The 23,505-nt window shown below is 28.7% G+C and overlaps 2 protein-coding genes across 16 annotated transcripts in view; one reads left to right on the plus strand and one right to left on the minus strand.

Moving 5' to 3' along the window:
* The window catches only part of LOC142320783 (uncharacterized), a 39,140-nt gene extending 32,184 nt beyond the window's left edge, over positions 1–6,956 (plus strand). The window contains exons 4-5 of the mRNA XM_075358765.1: positions 4,200–4,303; positions 5,407–6,956. Of these exons, the coding sequence (XP_075214880.1) occupies positions 4,200–4,303; positions 5,407–6,941 (1,639 nt within the window). The 3' untranslated portion in view covers positions 6,942–6,956. The remainder of the gene's footprint in view (positions 1–4,199; positions 4,304–5,406) is intronic.
* The window catches only part of LOC142322487 (uncharacterized), a 127,663-nt gene that overhangs the window by 49,540 nt on the left and 54,618 nt on the right, over positions 1–23,505 (minus strand). For 8 of the 15 annotated variants that reach the window (XR_012755890.1, XM_075361625.1, XM_075361618.1 and 5 more), the window contains 3 exons: positions 22,238–22,418; positions 19,598–19,737; positions 18,639–18,849 (listed from right to left, as the gene is read on the minus strand). The gene's annotated coding sequence lies outside the window, so the exon portion shown is untranslated. Of the gene's footprint in view, positions 1–13,312; positions 13,430–14,143; positions 14,785–17,664; positions 18,024–18,638; positions 18,850–19,212; positions 19,484–19,597; positions 19,738–22,237; positions 22,419–23,505 lie in introns of those variants that run through there. The other 7 variants (XM_075361617.1, XM_075361616.1, XR_012755889.1 and 4 more) reach the window with 6 other exon arrangements.

Here is a 23,505-nt window from a genome sequence, read left to right on the forward strand (position 1 = left end):
GCTTTTCCATTTGTAATCATTACATAATCACACACCAGTACATAATCTATAAGTCCATCCATTCAAGTACGACATAAGTATGATCATGTATTTTGGCGCTAATTTAAAAAAGTGTCTAAGGAATTAAGTATTTGGACATAACTGTTTCTTCATTTTAGCACATTTTGATGTTGGTTCAGTTTTTTTTCTAAATAATTATTTTGTAGTTTTCTGTGTCTGATTAAAACGCTATTGATGAATCACTAGAAGCTGAAACATTAGGAAAACTCTCCTGGGAATGTTATTCTGGTAGACATCAATAATTGTGGTGGCCTGTTGCATAACGTACAAGTGCAGAGGGTTCAAAAGTTATGTTAAACTGTGGTTTAGTTAACAGCTCTATGGGAATTGTGAAGAAATTCTAATGGCCTGCCATATGAAGGTACCAATTGGAAAGGGGTGAGTTACCAAAGACTGTGCTAATAAAATTTAATGATGAACCAGTAGGTACAAATATGAAAGATGAAGGTGGATTTTACCTATTGCACAGTAAGTACATTTCAATCTATTAAAGGATAGGGAGATGTAGAAAAATATATGCTACCTTTAATTTTATGTTTAGCTGTAACGGTGTACAAATTGCAAGGTACAACATTAAATAGAGAAGCTTAGATGGTTTAACTTTGAGTGATTTGGATCACTCCTTTCTAGCCCAAATGATAAAAAGGCTTTTGCTGAGATGGAAACATTAGAAACCTTGCACAAGATTGAATAATATCTTACACTTCACTCATGCCATCAATATGTTGATTACTAATGACGTATCAATAGCGTTATGAGTATTATGGAGAAATTTAGATGTCTAGCCTTGCAAGAGGCCGTAAAAGTTCATGTACTGTGATGCACGTATACAGAATTATAAGATTCCCACTGTCACTACCAATACTTTATATTATATACAATGTATATTGGATCTGAAAGGATTAAGACAAGACATGTTGATTTTTGATAATTTTATTAATGGTGCTACATATCTTGTCTAGAAACTCACATTACCTGCCCTACAGAAGACCATAAAACATCGTCTAATGTGATGCATACATATAGAATATCAAGATTTCCATTGTCCCTACTTGTCCACCAGATGGAAAAAAAAATATTTTTATCAATTTTCAAACCAATTTTTTGGGTCTAAAAATTTTTTCCATCATCTTAGTACAATCGCAAAAAGCAGCTGTGTTGATTGCAACAAGATTTATTTGAATCAGATTAATAGGAAAAAAGTTACGCGTGAACAAACACAAAAAAAATATCCAGGTCAAATACATAACCTTTTTTGAAATCTGTTATAAATGAATAATATATGAAATATGTTAAAAAGATTCAAAAATTTATATTTTAATCAATAATTTAAAAAGAATCTTTTGAAAATTATTCAAAGAAATTTTGGTTTTTAAGGAAGGGAAAAATTTTTAAATGGCATATTTACTTCCTTGTTCAAAGTAAAGGAAGTATTGTGATGGCAAAAAATTTGGTTTTCAGAAGTTCACAGAAATATCCACTTTGACCAGCCATGAATCCATTTTGAGTAGTTTTGGCATGACGTCTGTACGTACATATGTATGTATGTATCTCGCATAACTCAAAAACAATTAGCCGTAGGATGTTGAAATTTTTTATTTAGGACTAACATCTATAGGACTAACAATCATGATGTATTTTTCTTAACTGCAGTAATAAGCCCTCATGAAAGTTTTTCAATGATAAGTAGTTTATATTTTCATTGGTTCCAGAGTTATAGCCAAATAAATTTTTAATTAATGAAATATTCAGATCTTACAAGGGGAAGGCACATCAGTTTGAATTCGACTTCATCTCCTTTTTTTTAATTTAAATATATTGATTTATTAATAATTATTAACCTCCGATTGTAAAAAAATTGTTATAATAAATAATTATTCAATAATAATTTTAAAAAAATGGAAAAATATCAGAAGTTATTAATGAAATGAAACTTCATGTACTTTTCATTTTTTTTCAGCGTGTATATGTAATTTAATAGGCATACTAGGAAGTCATGTGCTGTCCTCATCAGATATTTTTTAAATAAGCATGTAGGCATGACCTTAATAAAACGTTGAGTTGTAGTTGAAAATTTTGAGAACATAGACCCTGAAGAAACTATCTACCCCACCCACTGCAGATACTTCCCAAACTTAGCCCAAGACTTACCCCATTATAACTTGTCTGATGTGCCAAATTTCATCAAAACCTATTTATCCAGTTAAAATGTTATTAAGCTTCAAACATGTAAGCATATGTGAATACATGAAACAACTGCTTTTGTTCAGTGCTGCTTGGGGACTCCCAGGGTCATGGGACCTCCCCGCATGGCTGTATAGCTCACTTTGCTCTCCATTCCCAATTTTCCAGGGGAACTGGGCATCCTGATACTCACAGCTTACTTCAGTCACCATTCCCTTCTACCCAGACGGCTCCACCTCATTATTTTATTGCCCTGGTGGCAGAAGTGTAATAATGAAGTAAAAGGATTAATCTAATTTTCCTTAATGAATATCTTTAATTCACAACTTTATATTCCTTGAGGGCGAAGAAATAATGAAAATTTTTAATATCTTAACCTCCACGGGTGCTAGGCCTTGGTCAATGGCTTAAAATCTTCCTGGGATAACACAAATGTATCCTGCAAATTTGAAAGTAGTTGGTTGGTTCTCATGTGATGCAATAAACACACAAACTCTATATACACACACACACATATACATTTCCAAATAACTGTGATGTGTTAGATCAAGTATATATTTGATAATATATATATATATATATATAAATAAGTTACCCTTCAAACTACTAACAAATACCAATTAAAATTTTTTAAATCGTTGTTTACAGAGGTATGAGACCATTGCATCTCCTAAATCCATGCCCAAGAGGCACCTGAATGTTATAGGTTGATAGTGATTGGGCTACCCTCCCACAAGCTGCTTGCATACTTCATCTCTAGCTTCATACGCAGTCCCCATGGGAAGCCCATTATTTTTGAACAAATTTTTTTAATTTATTTAACGTAAATTTAATTTTATTACTTTTATAATATTATTCAATTCATTAAAGTTTGTGCTTAAACCAGCAAATCTCCACTGCTATATTTTTTTTCAAGATGTAATATATCTAAAACCTTCTCAGTTATTCCAAGAGACATGGGTAAAAATTTGATTGAAATTAATCAAGTAGGTTTTTTGTTTAACCCGAACAAACTAAAACCTTCATCCTCTTTATATAATAGTGTAGATAAAATCTTATTTATTTTATTTACTTTATTTATTTTCATAGCACTTTCAACACTTAGCATTGAAACTGCTATGGAAAGAGTTGATAATATTTATATATATATATTTTTTTTTTATATATTTTTATATATATATATATATATTTTTTTTAAATATATTTATATATATATATATATATATAAATTGTTAGAATTTTCCTGAATTGCTACAATTACTTAATTTTTACATACCTGGTCATTTAAGAGGTAATAATTATTATTTTTACTTGGCCAAGTTTGTAATTTGCCGTTCAAATATTAGACTTCATACTTCTATAATCATCATAGCAATTGATTTGATATTTGTAATTAATTTATATTCTGTTGATTCAATATAGCCAATGTTTTGCAATGTGAAGATTTATTTTGTACTTTTACCTAACATTATCTGTTGTATTGTTATTATTTAATTGCATCAATGGAGTTTTTCCCATACATTTAGAAAAAAATTGATTTAAATAATGTTTCATAATGAACAGTATTTAGCTTTAAATAATACACAACATAGATTTACATTAAAAATATTCAATTTAATTTTTCTGATTCAATAATTTCTAGTAAAATCAAATCAGAAGTAACAAAGTTTCAAAAGAATATTAAGGATGATTGAAAGTCCTTCAAAACATAACATAAAGGTGTGTTACGATATTATTGTTGAAGGAATTGTTAATGATGATGTTGATAAGGTTGTTGAAATATTGGAAAGGAATACGAATGAAATCAAAAGAATAATGACAAATTTTAAATTATATTATTTATTTTATAAGACAAAAAGTAAAGAAATGTTGATAATTTTATTGGAGTATTTTGATGTTAAAAATATATTTGATATTTCCAATAATTTACCATCAATTATTACTGCTGCTATTAGGCTTGGTATGGATATCAAAATGATACAACGATTGATTGACAGAGGTGGAAATATTAATCATACAGATGTAACATGTGTTTCACCATTATTACAATCTATAAAAAGTAAAAGAAATGTAAATTTCATTAAAAGAAATATTGGAAATGGGTGCAGATGTTAATAAAATATGTGACCGTTTAGGAAACTCAATATTACATATAGCAGTAAGTAATTTTTGTAGCGGTGATATCGAAGTTATTAAATTGTTGATAGAATCAGGTGCAGATACCAATGCTCAGAATTATTCCAGGGAAAAATCTTTCATGAAATTTCCACTGAATGCAGATGAAGATTTGTGGTTGGAACTTATAAAGAGAGGATTATACATTGATGAAAGCTTAGGAAGCTATTTGTTAAGTGTTAGCTTCCTAACTAATGTAGTATCTAAAACAAGTAGAATTAAACAGTTTTTATATGTACTAAATTATAATCAATTCACTATAAACACAATGAATAAAATATGAATATCGTCTTTTATATTTGGCACTGAATCATAATAGTTGCGTTGATTGTATTACAGAAATCATTAATAATGGTGTAAACGTTAATGAAATGAGATACCTTAACCTTAATGTAAATGATAAAGCATTATTAATAGCTTTGAAGCTATTAATAATAGCTTCAATTAATGTATGCAATTAAGAATAATTTGAGGCTTCGTTTAATGTATGCAATTAAGAATAATTTGAGGCTTCGTTTAATGTATGTAATTAAGAATAACAGTAATGAAATTATTGATGGATTGATTAATGCAGGAGCCAATGTAAATGCAGTAGATGTATTTGACAGAACAATTTTACATTATGCTGTTATATTTTGTAATGATAAGATGTTTTTAATTTACTTATTAAAAAAGGAGCTGATTTTAGTAAAATAAATGATAAGGTATGATCATTTTTGGTTCATTGTGGAAGTTGTGAAGAAAAGCAATCATAAATTTATTGCTGAAATTATTCACAATGGAAACAATGTTAATATGAAAGATGAATATGATCAAACATTTTTAATGTATGCAATACTATTAAATATGAATATATAAACAAAAATATTATTTTTAATATCATACATAATGGAGCCGACATTAATGTGACTGATCACGAAGGATATTCACCTCTAATTTACGCTATAAAGTATGAGTGTGATACCGATGTAATTATTAAACTCATAGATGGAGCAGATGTGAATGTAATCGATGATAATGGATTAACACCTTTAGATCATGCTGTTCATTCTTGTACGTTTAAAGAAATAATACAAATACTTATTGATAATGGTGTGAATATAAACACACATGATGAAGGTAATAATACTCTTTTATTGTATATATTGGAACATGTTAATTGTAATAAAGAACATGTGAGTTTTGTGATTCAGAAAGGTGCTGATGTCAATATTTGTGATGATAAAGGTTTAATGCCAATAATGTATGCTGTACTATATAGTGAAAAAAGTATTAAAACAGAAATTATATCTACATTAATTGAAAATGGTGCCGATATAGATGCTATTCATAAAGACGGTCATACAGCTTTATGCCATGCATTTTTTCAAAGACACTTTTATAATGAGGAAATTCTGGTTTTGCTATTAGATAATGGAGCAACTGTTTCTAAATATCTGACAAATCTTGGTGAAAGTGAAACACCTTTAATTTATGCTGTAAGATTCAGAGCACTTGTTGCAATTATAATTGAACTTTTATATGCTAAAGAAGATATTACTGAGACTGTTGAACATACATCATTTTTATGTAAATTATCTACTTTGCATGTTGAACTTGCCTTTTTGCTTATCTCTGATCATAAGGATTTAGTAAAGAAAGATAAGCCATTGATTTTCAATATTTTTAAATATAGCTCAGAGATTTATTTTGAAAAATTATTTGGTCCTTATTTAGATATAAACAATTTGGATGATGTTCGTCGAGAATCATTGATGTTTGTTCTAGATGAAAAAGGAAAAGTTAATTTCACCAAAGCAGTTTTAGAAAAACGTTTTTATGCAAAATTGGTTGATTCTGAATCGAATACACTACTTCATTGCACTGTTTTTCTCAAACTTATAAATGTGTTAATTATATATGGTAATGCTGATGTTACTGCAAGAAATGATAATGGAGAAATAACATGCCACAATGTATTAGATGCTGACGGCTTTTATCATGGTGCAACTGTATCATTTATAATACATTTACTTTTAGTTCTTCCTGAAGAGTTGGATATATACACTGGAGTAAAATTACGATATACTTATTTTATTATTCCTTGTAATGCTGAATTAATAAAGATGCGGTCTATAAATATAGTAAATAATTTATCTTTTTTTAAATTTTGTTGTAAATTATCTGATTATGAGATGAATCTAATAAAAGAATCTGATTATTTTTGTGTTTATAACGATGAGCAAATTAAGCTACTGTTTCCAATTTATTATGATATAATTATTATGAAAATAAAGAAATGTCAGATCGATTTAAGTAAAAGACATTTAATAAATGCTTTAGAGAGATTAATTATATCAAATAGAAATATTAAATCAAATGATCCTAAGAAATATGAAGCCGATTTAAATAATTGTTGTAGTGTTGAACATTCTGATAAGTTATGCGAGTGTGTTTTTCCTAATTGTGACATATTACATTGTATTTCTAAATATTTGTACGACAGACATGATGTTGTTAATTTATTGCTTGCTTCATTATAATTTTGATATAAAGTAATTATTCTGTTATATTATGAGTACAATTTGAGAAATGACTGATATTGTAGATTTATTTTTTTGGTTTTGATTTCCGAGGACTGTGTGATAAGATACTATTATATTGATGTAGAGTCTTATACGAATAATGGTTTGTTTTATATAAGTTTGTGCAATATTAATAAATTATTTGTTAAATATCTTCTTGTTTTCTTTGATTACTAATTTTTTTTTTAATTGTAACGGATTCAACAATTTCAACATATTTGTATTACATTTTAATGTTACAATTACATTTCTGCTAATTGATTATCTGTAGACATTAAAAATTTTGTAGTAAATAATTAAATTAAAAAAATCTTCAATAATTATATCTTTCCTGTGTTACTTTTTAACTGATTATATTTTTTTCATTTTTATTAAAAACTACATTGGGTTTCCTTCAAAAAGATGTTATGTTAACTCTTAACAAATACATTTTGGGGTGTTATTTTCACAAAATTAACATATGCTAAACATTTACCTGCACTGATCTTTTAAAAAAAATCTCAGTTTTCAACGAATAATTTTCATGAAGTTTTCATTTTTTTCTTATCAAAGTATATTCAGTGAAATTTTAACAGTTACCAAATTATAGTTAGAACATCTACTTTTGTTGGCCAATTAAAGTAAATACCCTTTGCAAGATAATAATATTCCAATCATAGATGTTTACTGTAGAAAATTAAATACATTCTTTTACGATTTTGTGGTACATAATTTATAAAAATAAGGATTTTGGTATATATATAAAAATCATATTTTCCTGGCACTGGTTATTAATTCTACTAATGTTTAAAAATATTGACACATGAATAATGATTAAAAAATTCAAAAAATTATATTTCAATCAATAATTCAAAGGAAAAAAATTCCGTTAAATAATGCAATTAATAAAATATAGCTTTTTTGGTGAAGTGGAACAATTTTTTTTTTAAATGGTAAGATAAGCATGTAGGGATGTATTGAGATTAATATAAAGAAGGGTTATGTTATGATTGCAATAGTTTGAGAAACTTTTGGCCTCCAAAAAACTATCTAATCTACCTGCTGGAGATACCGACCCCACAACTTACCAATAAATTGTCTCATATAAACTTGCGCCAAATTTCATCAAAATCTACTTATCCATGCTTCAAACATGTAACATCGGTTGATTTTCTTTACGCATACAGTCATTATAATTTTCCTGAACTGCTACAATTCTTCAACTTCTACATACCTGGTCATCTATTATGCAGTAATAATTACTATTTTTACTTGTCCAGGGGTGTAATTTGGCGCTCAAATATTAGTTGTCAATCATACTTTTGTAATCAGCATTACAATTAATTTATATTCTACTGATTTACTTTCGAAGAATTTTTTATGTTATGAATGATTTATTTTGTATTGTTACCAAACATTACTTATTTTATTATCATAATTTAATTCTATCAGTGGGGTTTTGCCCATGTGTTTGGGGAAAAATAATTTACACATTCATGATAAACAATTTTTAATTTTAAATCATGTGCAGAATAAATATAAATTAAAAAATATTTTTAATTTCATAATATTAAAGATTTCATACATTTCTTAAAATCAAATCAGAAGTAAATATGTTTCAAAAGATTCCTAAAGTATATTAAAGATATTTCCAGGTCCTTTAAAATATAACATAAAGATGTTTTACAATAATATTGTTAAAGGAATTATTGATGTTGATGTCAATAAAGTTGTTGAAATATTGGGAAAAAAACCAAATAAAAAGGATAATTACAAATTTTAAATTATGTTATTTATTTTATAAGACAAAAAGTAAAGAAATGTTGATAATTTTATTGGAGTATTTTGATGTTAAAAATATTTTCGATATTACCAATAATTTAACTTCAATTATTAATGCAGCTATAATGCATGGTATTGATATCAAAATGATACGATTGATTGACAGGTGGACGTATTAATGATTGAGATGTAAGACATGTGTCACTATTATTGCAATTTATAAAGAGTAAAATAAATGTAAATTTCATAAAAGAAATATTAGAAATGGGTGCATATGTTAATGAAATATGTGATCGTGTAGGAAACTCAATTTACATATGCACCCTTAGTAAGTAATTTTTGTTACAGTCATGATATCGAAGTTATTAAATTGTTGATAGATTCAGGTGCAGATATCAATGCTGAGAATTTGTATAGTGAAAAACCTTTAATGAAATTAGCACTGAATGCAGATGAAGATTTGTGGTTAGAACTTACAAAGGGAAGACTAGATATTGATGAAAGCAGAGTATAGTATTAATTGGCTGATACCTTTTTAATCAATGTAGTAATTAATAAAGGAGCTGATGTTAGTAAAGTAAATCATCTTCTTTATAATCAATTTTGGTTCGATATAAAAACTCTTAAGAAAAGTGGTGATAACTCTATTGGTAAACTTATTCCTAAAGAAAACAATGTTAATAAAATGCATAAAACATTTTTAATGTATGCAATAGAATTAGATATTAATAAAAATATTATTTTTAATATTATACTAATGGGGCTGATATTAATGGTAATTCAACTCATTTACGCTATAATATATGAGTGTGATGTCGATGTCGTTATTTAACTTATAGAATGTGGAGCTGATGATAATGTAGTTGATAATGAATTAACACCTTTAAAGCACGCTGTTCATTCCCGTATGTTTAAAGAAGTAATACAAATACTTATTGATAATGGTGTGAATATAAACACTCATAATGAAAATGATAATACACTTTTATTGTATATATTAGAAGATGTTAATTATAATGCCATTTTACACACAACGTATGAGTTTTGTGATTCAGAAAGGTGCTGATGTAAATATTTGTGATAATAATGGTTTAACACCAATAATCTATTTTGTATTACTTGGTGTAAAAAGTATTAAAATAGAAATTACATTTGTATTTATTGAAAATGGTGCTTTTATAGATTCTATTGATAAAGATGGTCGTACAGCTTAATGCCATGCATTTTTTCAAAGGGACTGTAATAGTGAGGAAATTCTGGTGTTACAATTAGATAATAGAACTAATATTCATAAATATTTGGCAGATCTAGGTAAAAGTGAAATGCCATTAAATTACGCTTAAAATTATATTACCGGTATTAAAATTATAACTGAAATTTTATATTGTAAAGAAGATATTAATGAGAACGATGATGAAGATCATAGATCATTTTTGTGTTAATTATTTTCTTCTCATGTCAAACTTTCCTTTTTGCTTATCTCTGATCGTAAGGATTTAGTAAAGAAAGATACTAAATACTAATACTAATTTTAATACGAATACTAATTTTCAATATTTTAGCAAGACCTCTAGAGATTTTTGTTGAAAAAATATTACTTTGTAATGATTGGATATGAACAATTTGGATGATGTCCATTGAGGATTAATTTTGAAGTACATTACAGATGAAAATGAAAGATTTAATGTCACCAAAGCAATTAAAAAAAAATATTGTTTTGCAAAATTAGTAGGTTCTGGATCGAATACACTACTTCATTTCACTTTTTTTTTCTTGAATTTATTGATGTGTTAATTATATATGGTAATGCTGATGTTACTGCAAGAAATTATAATGGAGAAATAACATGCCACAATGTATTGGATGGTGGCGGCTTTTATCATGGTGCAACTGTATCATTTATAAAACATTTACTTTTAGTTCTTCCTGAAGAGTTGGATAGAAAACTATTGAAAAATACTCTTAATACATTGTATATGTATAGATTCTTTATGAGTAAAATGTTCAGTTTTTGAAAACCTCAAGAAACTGCTTTTGAAATCCATAATTCTAATTATTCATTTTTGTGCTATTTTTACACTTGTTAACTAAGATTTATACGTGCCTGCCCAAAAATTAATTAAGTGTGTTAAATATACAAACCAACCATTTTTTTTATTAAAATAATGTAACTTATAAAATTTATGAGTGTAATAATAATTCTTTCCTTAATTTCAATATGTGAGGCTTCCAACCAAATTTAGAAGCTATAATTAGGCCTAAATATTCAGTGGAAACAGTTTTCCTAATGCATTCACATACACAGATAGTATTACATGTGCAAGAGTGTTTATGATACTTTACAGAAAAGCTTCTTCTTTATCCAGGAAACTAATGAAGCTAAATTTACTTGTACGAAGAACTAATTTATTATTGTAGAACCAATCCCTGACTTTTTATATCTACCCACTTAACACAACATTATTGTATGACAGTATCGCAAAGACGTGACATTTTCCTCTGAAATTTTCATTACATAAGTCATTAATAAATATTAGCAACAGAGAAGACAGCATCCTGTGCAGTGCCACATGGTAATACAGTCCAATCACTTAAATTGCCACCCATTTTGACACATTTGTCAGATAAGATCCAAACCAGGTTTTACTTTTTTCTGTTAACTTTTATACAGAGCTTAATTTTATCATTTTTATACAGAGCTCAAGTCAGTTTGAAGTAACTGAATATCAACTACATTTTAATAGGCTTAAACAGTTACATATCAACTGCAAATTTGGAAAATTGGAGATCACAAATGCTTGCCTACCTTGTCTTTCTCCAGATCTAACTTAAAAAGGCTTAGAGATAAAATCATCAATATTAATGTAGGAAATTCTGTTTGTACAAAATGAATGTATCAAAGATAAAATTTATTGTTATATCCAAACGTAGCAAGTGTGCAATTAGTAATTTATTATTAACTATGCCAGTGTGATGTAATTTGATACAACCTGCCCAGTTATGTAGTGATTCAACTTGTCATCGCAAAATCAGCTAATTTTTGATATTGAGACTTCTAAGGTTCTAGTATTTGTAAATGCAGTTATTTTATATAGATTTGAATACTAGACACTTTGGATACCGGTGTTATTTGGTGGTAGGGTTTCAGTTACCACATGTCTCAGGAGTGGTCGACCTGCATCTGTTCAGGATTACATGTTTACTGGTACATTTACATTTTCTGCTACAGGGCTGGCAAGCTACTAGCAGTGCATTGGCTTATGCACCCACGCATCAAGATTTGGTAGTAAGCTGCAAAAATTTGTTGAAATAATAATAACTACATCAAACATTGAAAGTTAGTCTAATTTGCATCAAGATAATAACAATCATTTAGTGCATGAATAGTATCATCCATATATACACATGAGTTCATTTGCGTAGATTTAACTTCCAAAAAAACCATGCTCAGAACTATAAATTTCTTTAGGTAAGGTGTAATTTTCATAAAACCTAATTTATGTTAAGAGTTTGGCAAAAACTTGCATTTGCTGATAGTACAATAATTATTGGTATCTGAATGTCACCACTAGGAAAAACACCATTATTTAAGTAACAATTGAAGAACTTAGTTAAAAACCGTTAAAATTAATAAGTTCACTAGAGAAACATGTTAAAGTTCAATGAGCTTCAAAAATAATATATATTGAATTATTAAGAATTATTTAAGAGTGAATTTTATGTATACTCGTATTTGTGAAGATTTATTATTAAATTATACTGTTCAAATTTAAGGAATCTTTATCTAATGATCCCAAAGATTTTTTTTTAACTTGCTAATAAAAATGACAAAAGTAGTAGATCTTATCCATCTTGTATTGATAAGATTATTATTTATACCAAAATTATTAATGCATAGCTGTAATTCCTCAGCAAAAATTTCTGTGTCATGATCAATATATATTAAATCATATTTTTAATACCTTGGATGGCATTTTTCATGGACTACAATATTCAGTTTCTATCTTTCATGCATAAGCTTCAAGCGTATGTGTTGATATAAAAAAAAATAAATAAAAATGAATAATTATAATAAATAACTATTATTTAGAATCATATTCTTATTTAGTAAATGTTGAATCTTACAAAATTTATATTTTTATAATCTAATATGAATTTATTAGATATAAGATTAGAATTCAAAATCTTAGGTAACGTTATCCAAAGATAAATGATATTTATCACAGTATTAAATAATTTTGTCGTAAACAATATTAACATTAATGTCAGTAAGGTTCTAAAAAACCAAAGAAAATTATCGCAACAGTTTAACAAATTATTTGATTGTAAAAGATGCCAGTTTATAGAAAAATCTCTAAGGTGAGTAGCAGGATTTTTAAATTTAGATGATAGCACTTAGCAAAAGAAAAATTTTCATGGTTTTCCCATACAAAAAATGGCACATTAAAGTTACCTAATAATAATAATTTAACCATGACTGCACTGTTAATGTATGTGGTAAGTGAATTGGAAATAAAATGTATCTTTCTAATATAAGTAATACAAAAAATAATGAACATATTTACTTTATAGCATTCATTTTTTGTTTTGTTACAGCAAGTAGATTTAGTACGACTGAAGGAGGAACCGTTTGATATTATTAATGGTGATATTCCAGAAGATCCTTTAGCAATTGAAGAGACCACCTTAGTTAAATCAGAAAATTTAAAAGTTGAAAGTGAAGTGGTAAGGATGTTAGATTTTGCATACATTGCAACACCAGTTATCCAGATGGACCTTTGCATGGTCAAATCTAGATAATTGGAAAGTATAATTTAAAAAGGATTATTATTTATATTGGACTAATCATTCTAATGTTTAGTGGGTAATGCAAAATTAAAAAAAAAAAATGTGTTTCTGTAAAATTAAAAATAAATTTGGAATAAAATAGAAATTAAAAATAAAATTTGGTGTTACACACAATTCATTTGTTAAGCGTATCACAAACTTCTCCCATAGTTTTTATAACCTATTTCTACTCATGACAATAACGGAAAAGTTCATATAAAATTTGTTTTGAAATTCTTCATTTGCGAGTTAGGCTATTTACAAGTTCCATTCGGATTTCAGCTATCCCGTGGAAATGAAGTCTTACTGAAACTTTTAGGATGTTAATTAAGAGACAGGATTACTGATTTCTTATGGTTTTTGATCTCAAAAATCAAATAAAATATGTTTCAGAACCATATTTGCAGTATCTTTCGAGAAATCTAGAGTGAGAATCATTTTTTTTTATGTTTGATGAACAATAACTTTGTTAAATGGGTAATGAACATTTAAACTTTTAAACAAAACTTGTAGAAAATTTTATTTTGAATAAAATGATGTAAGATAAGTTAAATAAAACAAAGCAAAGCAAAGTTAGACAAATGTGAATTTTATTTAGAAACAGACCACTAGATCTAAGTGCATTTTATGTAACAGTTAATAATAAGTGTTCAAAAATGACTGCAATTTCTACACATTCCTTGGCACGCTTTTGTATTGATTTTTTTGCACTTTTTAGTTCTTCAGTGCTGAGCCTCATCCATAATGCAGATACATAATTACTCTCGAGAATGTATTTTGTTTTATATAGAATATTTTACATCCATCCCCAGCCGCAAAAATCTAAAGGTGTTATATATCAGGTGATCTTGGTGGCTAGGATGTGGATCTCAACGACCGATCCATTTCTCAGAGAAATGATGATTTAAGCGAGTGGAAACGGCACAGTAGAAGCAGTGAGGTGCGCCATGATGCTGGAGGTATACTTTGTGTCTCAGCACTAGACAAACTAAAGCAGCTGCCACAATTCTTCCTGAAGAAAGTGCTAGTATACCTCAGCATTAAAGCAGCAAGGTAATATAGACAGTCCAAACAGCTGTTGTGAAGAAGGCTACACTGTACATTGATGCTAAATCAGTGTTGAAAATTGCTTTCTATCATTTCATGAGGCCTTACTTCTGCCCTGTACGCTCATATCATAAGTTGTTGATGCCATCTTGAGTGAAATTCTTGACTGTAAACAAAACGTACTTGTAGAGTTGGTTTGTATTCTACAAGTTGCAGAACTCTTAAGTGAAGCTGACAATCTCCTGTTTTTAGATTTTAAATTGGCTCTTTATGATAAGGGGAAAACATTTTTGTTTAAGTGTACTCTACCCCTTCGAATGAGAAACTACAATCTGCTTAGAAGGATGTTTTGTACAGATGCCTAGACTGCGCAGAACTGTCATAATATTTTCATCAATACCAGTTTTGAATTGGGCAAGAATTTTTGGGTGGTACTTTTGTTTGAGTTTCAGCTAGTAAAATATTTTGCTCAGAATTCAGCTACCCCGGTGAAATCAGATCGTACTGACATTTTTAGCACGTTAATTAACAGCAGAATTAGTGATTTGTTATGCTTTAGAAAATTTGATTTAAAAAAAGAAAAAATAGAAATTACACAATAATTGTAAAATACAAATCACTTAGATAATATTTTGTTTATTAATGACAGAAACAAAACAACAATGCGCAATAATGCTCTGTGTTATTGTGTAAATCATTCTGTTTGGTACATTAAGTATATCGGTAATGTGAACTGTGCAGTCATCAGCAAAGGTTTTCTGTGAATTCTACTTTGAACGTTATTTTCGTTTAAATGGTGAACCAATCACATTCAAACTAAAATACTTTGCCACTGAAGTAATACCGTACTTATGTCCAACAGAGGAATACACTGATATGGTATTCATCTTGGGTGTGTAAAATAGTAATTTTACAGCTACTGCAGTAGAATATGAAATAAGTTTTCAGAATCGCAGGATTCAAGTTCCCAAAACAATTAGCATGACTTTTAGCAACTTTTGAGAGACAGGTTCACTACCTAATATTTGTACCAGCTACGGATGATTTGTCCAACCAATGCTGGTATTGATGAAAATATTATGACAGTTTCAATAGGAACAACTGTATAGGACAATTTCACACTAGAAACGGAATACCATATGAAAGTTTCCTAAGTGTTACCTTGTTAGCCATAACCATAAATGCTGCAATAACTGCATGCGTAAACTTGTTATTTGTAGATAATAACGAGTTTATATTGTATCTCGAACTTTAGCTATTGACGACATGCTGCTCCAAAACAGAATAACCCGTTTTAGAATCGTGATGTAAAACGACAGGATTCACTTTTTCCCCAGAGAAAACGAAATGCATTTGCTTTTCTCAGTTGAGAAAACGATCTGTTTTTATATGGAGAACCATGCGCCCAGATTAGATTTTTAAGATTGTGATTTGACCAGTGAACGATGAGGGTCAAACACTTGAAGGAATAGAAGGTAAAATGTCTAAAAACATCAGAATTACTCGACTGTTTAATACTTGTTCGGGAGCAGATCAAGTATGTGTATTGCACTTTTACCGATCTTTGGTTTGTTCTGCTTGGACTACGGCTGTGTGGCTTATTCGTTCGCATGAGCCATCACTCTTAGGAGGCTCGATGTAGTCAATCATCATTCATTTGTCCATCTTGCAATTGGTGTGTTTCGTTCAAGCCTCGTGGTAGGTCTTTTAGTGGGCAGTAATAAGCTATCTCCTTGATATAAACAAACCAAATGGTCTGTTCCTATGTAGCTCACATTAAAGTCAAATCATCCGACTTGTGATTCGATGTTCTCCAACCCGCATCTTAACCGCTGAAATATACTGCCTCACTAGGCGACAGAGCTCAGTTCATATTTCTAATTATAAAATTACCTCCATATCGCACTGTTGCCTAATATTATTACTCCCCTTGGCAGCCCACTCTCTCTTCTCTCGTAAATTTTTGCTTTAGTCTTTGTCCACTAAAGCAATAATAAAATAGTACTGTGTACTTTTTAACAAAAGATACACGAATCCGGTTATCTTACAACAAGAGCCTTATAATATTGTAAATAGCATGAATCCTGATGCTACAATTCATACAAACGAATCTAAACACGATAAATTTGTTGTTGGCAATAGATAATGCATGACTTGCCTTCCCACCTACTTCAGTGTTTTTGTCAGGAAGATGTGTACTATTAATAAGGCTTAAATACAATTTCCTCAACATATCGACATTACTTGTCGATGTGTTCAGATTCCATGAGTGCCTTTCAGGTGATTAGTTACTGGTAGTCCCGACAACTTATTGTCTTTGAAATTAAGTTTATTATTTCCATGTTAACTCAGCATCGCAAATCAGCTGATTTCGAAGTCGAGAGTTCAAACATTCAAATCCTAGTAAAGGCACTTTTGTACGGATTTGAATACTAGATCGTGGATACAGTGTTCTTTAGTGGTGAGCTTCTGCTGGGTCACCAGCTATATTGGAATTTCAACCGATGGGTATGCTGATAAGAGTGAAAAAGAGCCTTGTTTGCACCTTTCTTTCACTAATCACGTTGTTTCGGACAGTCTTTTCGGTTTTCTGATGAAAGTGGTTCATAATTAGTTTTTCGTTGATTACTGGAAGTGAATGGAATGCTACCATCAACAATAAACTTCACCCAGTTAAGAACACTATAAAGTGATAAAAAATGATTGCTGGTTGTTTAATTTATTAACTTAAATGTTATTTTATATATAACTTTGTTCTTTTTTCTTCTACTTCCTTTATGTTCAACAAAAACATTATTATTACAAACCAGCTTAATTTTTTTTGCAGAAATTAATAAACAACAATCGCTTCTAAGAATTTTATGAAAATTTTAGTAAATTCTGAATTTTTATATTAAACCACTTTAAATGTTCATTGTATGAAATGTTATTTATTAAGTCTGTTTTGCAATAGTATATATATGTATATATACATATATAATAATATTTAATATATATTTCTTTTCAACGTTTTAACGAGATATCGATGTATTGAAGTACAAAATAGCATGTGTTGGCATCACTGATAAACAGTTGTGTGGTTATCGTTTCTGCGACGAAGTTGTTTTGGAAAGATTTACATAATATAAATAAATAATGCATAATATAAACTTAATTCATCACTGTTTTTTTTTTTTAGTTGTTAATGTTACTATATAAAAAATTAATTATTAATGCACCTATATTATAAAATTAATATATAACAGCCAAAATAGTTATCTGTTTTTTCTTAGCATAAATTATTATAACCAAAATTACATCATTCAAATTAAGATTAGTTACTAATCTCAGCAGATAAATAAGACTTACAAAAACTCAACAAATTCTACTTCTTATATTTGTAACAAGTAGGCTCATTTGAACAAGCTGAAAATTACACAAAATTATCAATTTAATAATGAATTAATAACATTTTTTCATAATGTAATGTTTTGAATTACTTTTGTAACCATCATCAGTAACTTAATAATAATTTAATAATGAAATAATTTTAATTATTTTCTTAACCAACTGTCACAAAAAAAAACAAAAAAAACATTATGTAAAAATTACTTTTAAAGGCATTGAGCATGATTGTAGCAAGTAATGGGAATTCACAATAGCTAAATGATGTTTGAGGTAACAGTGTTCTAATAGCATTACCTTTATCTTACGATTTTTATTAAGCATTATAAAACATTGACTGGCAGATTTAAACTGGCAATAACATTTTGGGTTAAGTATTTTTTTTTTTGAGATTATGCCAGATCATCTTTGAAATTAAAAGAAATAATAACAGAAGAGTGATCAAAATGACCAAACCGATGCCAATAACTGTTTGGTCAATAGATTAAAGAATAAAACAAATTCAAACAAAAAATGTGGTATTTCAATCCGTTTAGCACATGTAACCTACATATAACAGAAAACTTAAATTTAAAAAAAAGTTTAAAAAATTATTAGGTGACATTAATAAAGTGTGATTGATAAAAATACCTTTACCTTATGAGTCTTATCGATTAATTGCAATAATTTTGTTTTGCGTTCAGGTATACCATTTTGTACAATATTCTTCCAAGTTAGCTGTATATTAGCTACTTTATCTTGAAGTTGTTTAGAAAAGTTACTGCTGACTAGAATGAAGTAATTCCCAAGTTAAATTTTCAATATTTTTAACTCTAGGCCCTAATGAATTTCCCTCTGCTAACAAAGCCTGCAATATTATTAATATTATTAATACAATAAAAAAATTAATAACGAGATGATCCTAGTCAAAATTATACAACTCCTCATCTCTTCTGTGGTTGATTGTCTTATTCCTACATCATCCTTCTTTTAATACCCTTAAATTTTTCTTCCCTGAATAGGTACTATGGGAACTATGTCAGCCATTGCATGAGTCATCTTTGGTGTCATGGGAGAATGAAGAATCATGAACTACCCACACATCGTCTGAGTAACCATAGGACATTTGCTTCTTTATTCAGATTTACTAGGATGGTGCAACTATGCCTATGGGGTTGTCTGGGGTTGTATAATTGTATAAAAACCAAAATAAAGGCAGACCTTTTACTACATATGATAACATACTTCAGTTTAATAAATATGAAAAAAAATCAGAAATATAAGATTACCAACATGAAAATTTCATAAAATTCTAGTAAAAGTAAAAGAATATTCATCTAACACATATTTTGCATTATTTGTAAGTAATTTTAACTAAGTGTAAACACACAAATGATTAAGTTTAAAAGTTCCAGGACAGGCAAATCTCAGCAGTAACTTCTTTCCATTCTTTTTAGAGTTATTTTTAAATAACATGCAAGCACAGTGCTCGCTGCCTCAGCCTAGTTACAGCACCAATAATAAAGATAATTACAACAAAGGTTTAAATATTTACACCAATAAACTAATAATTGCAATATAAAACAAAATATATTTTCAATGAGCAATATACTTACATCCAGTTGTGTAATTTCATTTCGTAATGAGTTTAAATCTCCAACTGAAGACTTATCCACAAGTAAATATTCTTCAGTATTTTTTAGCCATGTTTCCAAATCCTATCTTTCATGTATTAGATTATTTAACTTTTCTATATCTAAAAAAAAAAATATTTTAATAGTTAAATATTAAGATTTTATTATAGAGGATTTTAAGATAAGAGGCATGTTCATAAGTAGAGGCCAAGGAATTATAAAATAACTATTGAGTTTAACTGTTCAAATGTTCACGATGAACAGAGAAGTGATAGTTGAAGCCGTACTGAAGACCATAAGCCTAGTGTTCATATTGTAAATCTCTTTGAACATGTAAATGAAAAAGTGAGAGAAAATCATTGCTTTGTAATTAGCAATCTTTCTCTAGAATTTCGAAAAGTTTCACAGACAACATTGTTGAGAATAGTGAATGACACTCAAGGCTATTGTAAACTATGTGCACAACAGGGTTTACCTAAACTATGCCATTCAAAACCGACAACAAGCAATGCTGAAATCAAGAACTGTTTTTCACAGTAACATATGTCCACTTGCACAACAGAAACAATTCCAAAATTCAGATGGGAAATTTTTTATCACAATCCCAGTGACTACCACCTCTTTCTATGTCTCAAAAACTAGCTTGAGTGTCAATGATTCGAGGAAAGTGAAGAGTTGAAAATCACAGTGAAAAAGTGGCTTACAATCTCAGGTGGCAGAATTTTATGCAGTGGATTTTAAGACGCTTGTTTCACGACATCAAAAATGTTTGAAATAAAATTATGATTATGTAGTAAAATAAAGTGAATATATAAGTTATTTAAAACTATTAATAAACTTTTCTTTTTATCAACTGTTCTCATTTTGTTACTGATCAACTCTTACTTTTGAACTGTGCCTTGTATATATGAGTGGAAAAAAATGCTAATAATTATATATGAACTAAAAAAAAAAAAAAAATTGATTATTGATACCGAATTTGAATTTAAACAGAAGTGATAAAGCAAAAATGAATTTATATTATTTAAAGAAAAATTATACATTAAAAAGATAAATTAAGAAAAAAAACAACTGAACACAATAATCATTTTTTTACAAAGGAAATATTTACATAACTGTATTAAAACATAGTGTAATATTTAATTATATCTCATTTAAAAAATAATAGAATAAATAAACAAAACCATTAGTTTTCTGAATAACAATGTTCAAATTTGCAAATAATAGTGTTTTATTCAATATTACCAGAAACTGTTTTCACCTTCAGTGATAACCATAATTGTGCAATAATTACTATCTTGTGTCAAAGTATATTTTATATAAATTAAAATAAAAGAAGACATAAATACTACTCTGCACACAGTTTTTGTCATCCTTTTTTAGATGAATGCCCAGAAAGGAATGTAATATAATTAGGATGTATGTATGAATGTTTTTCACCAATATGGGAGAACCGATTTAGATGTATGACCCCATGTTGGAATCCTTATGTTATCAGGAATGTCATGAGCTATATATATATATATATATATATATATATATATATATATATGTAAACAAATTTAAAAAATTAGAAAAAATAAATTATACTGAATACAAATACTATGTAAAAAAATCTGTTTACTCCCTCTCAACTGTAAAGTTTCATAAAGCTCAGAAAAATGTTTTTATTTGTGGCTGCTTACTCCAAAATGGAGTTGAACCTAATAATGTTATTCAAAACATTCACCCTGTGATGTGTAATAATTGACCTCAGTCATACTGATATAAATCCTTCACGGATCTAATAGGAATGGTCCAAAATTTTAGGTACTCCACAATTCTACATTAAACTGTTGTATAATGATCTGCACTGGCAGGACATCCTGTTTTTTTTTGCAGTTATAGTTTTCCTTTTTAATAGATTTAAAACCTCTTTCTTGTTTACAAACAAGAACAGCAATATTTATAAGAACCACTATAAAATTATTTTTATTTACTTCAGCTTTTTCTTTAATTTCTAGAACATTTTGAAGAAATCAGCGATCTTTACTGATGATTGATGGATAGTACAAAAGAATATTTTGCCATCTGCAAACCAGTTGCTTTCACTTTGTATGGCAACAGAAATACAACTGTTATCATTAATGGAAATTGTATCCACATGATCAGATGTTACACCAATCTGAGAAGCCAATGCAACGGATTTATCTATTTTTAAAATTAGATGGTTGCAACTCATCCAGTGAATAATTTTTTGACCTGTTATCATACAATTTTAATTCCTTTTAAAAAATTATCTTCAGATAGATACAATTGTGTCATTTCTGAAAATGGTTATGGTTAAAATGGAATCGTCCAAGATTTTCAGGCAGGTCATTAATAAACAATAAAAAAGTTAGGGACTGAGAACAACTTATTTCCTTAGGCACTTTGCATTTTACGTTTTAAAGTGAACACCTTATTTTACACATATATTAGCAGCTCCTCTAATACTATAGCTACTGTATTTTCATGAAAATTGTGTAATTAAATCGAAAGATTTGGATTATAATAATGTTAAAAATTTAATCAAGAATAGAAAATAACAGAAATAGGTACACAAATTGTACAAACTATCTATACTACGTAAATTTAAAATACCTGACTGAAGTTTTGTTCGTCGTTCTTCTAAAATAACTGGAATATCACTCCAGCGGGTATTGAGATCTTGTAACTCTTCTCGCAGGTGTTCATTTGGAGATGACTCTAATAAGTGTTGGTTTCAGCAGTATTGACATGATTAAAGTTTGGTTTCATTTCCTTCAATAGATTTGTCTAATTCCTGAATTAAAAAAATGCACGATCGCATATCATTAAATCATATTTATTAACTATAACTATAAAGCTTGAGAATACATCGAAAATAACACACAAGGTTAACAATAATATCAATATCTCACGTGCAAATAAAAACAAAATACAAAGTATTTGAAAATTCTTTGAAGAGGAAAGAGACAAAGATTTTCTTTCTTTTTCTGTTTAGCCTCCAGAACCACCAAGGTATTACTTCAGAGGATGAATGAGGATGATATGTATGAATATGAATGAAGAGTAGTCTTGTACAGTCTGAGGTAGACCATTCCTGAGGTATGTGGTAAATTGAAACCCAACCACAAAAAACACCAGTATTCACTACCTAATATTCAAATCTGTATAAAAGTAACTGCTGTATAAAAAATAACTAACATAAACTGCTTTATGAACTTAAGTAAGAATAGAACTGACTGGATGGATCTAGGTTGAGATGTTCGGCATGAAAGCTGACACTGAAGTTATGATAAGGAATACATTAGAAGAAAGGAAAGGAATAAGTATAAGAGAAAGAAAAATAAATTGCACACAGTTTGCTGATGGTATGATAATTCTAGCTGATGGCACAAACAAAGATTATTAACAGCACTGGAAGAAGGATAAAAATGAATATTACAAATTTAGTGTTAAGGAACTGAAGAAAGAATAGAAAAAGTAAACAATTACAGATATTTGGAGCCTACGGTGACAGAGGATTGGAAGACCGCAATAAGAATGAAAGGAAGAATAGCAGTAAGAAGAGGAATTACTATATCTTTAAAGTCTGAGCATAGAGTTAAGGAAGAGAGAGGTTAGTCAACTGTTATGTATGAAGTGGTCTGTTGCATGAAATGAAGCATGGATGGTGAGGAAAAGTTCTGGATTGAGGTTTTTCACAAATGGATATGGAGAAGGTAAGATGGATAGATAAAATGAGGAAGTAATGAAGAAGAGCAACTGCATTGGAAGAGAAATGAAGCAAGGAAGAAGATGAAACCAATAGATGAAGTGAAGCTTAGAAACTACAAGGGGACAAAGGAGAAGGCTTGGAACAGAAATGGGATGGAGACACCAGTGGC

This window comes from Lycorma delicatula, chromosome 3, assembly GCF_047948215.1.
Source record: "Lycorma delicatula isolate Av1 chromosome 3, ASM4794821v1, whole genome shotgun sequence".
Lineage (NCBI taxonomy): Eukaryota > Metazoa > Arthropoda > Insecta > Hemiptera > Fulgoridae > Lycorma > Lycorma delicatula.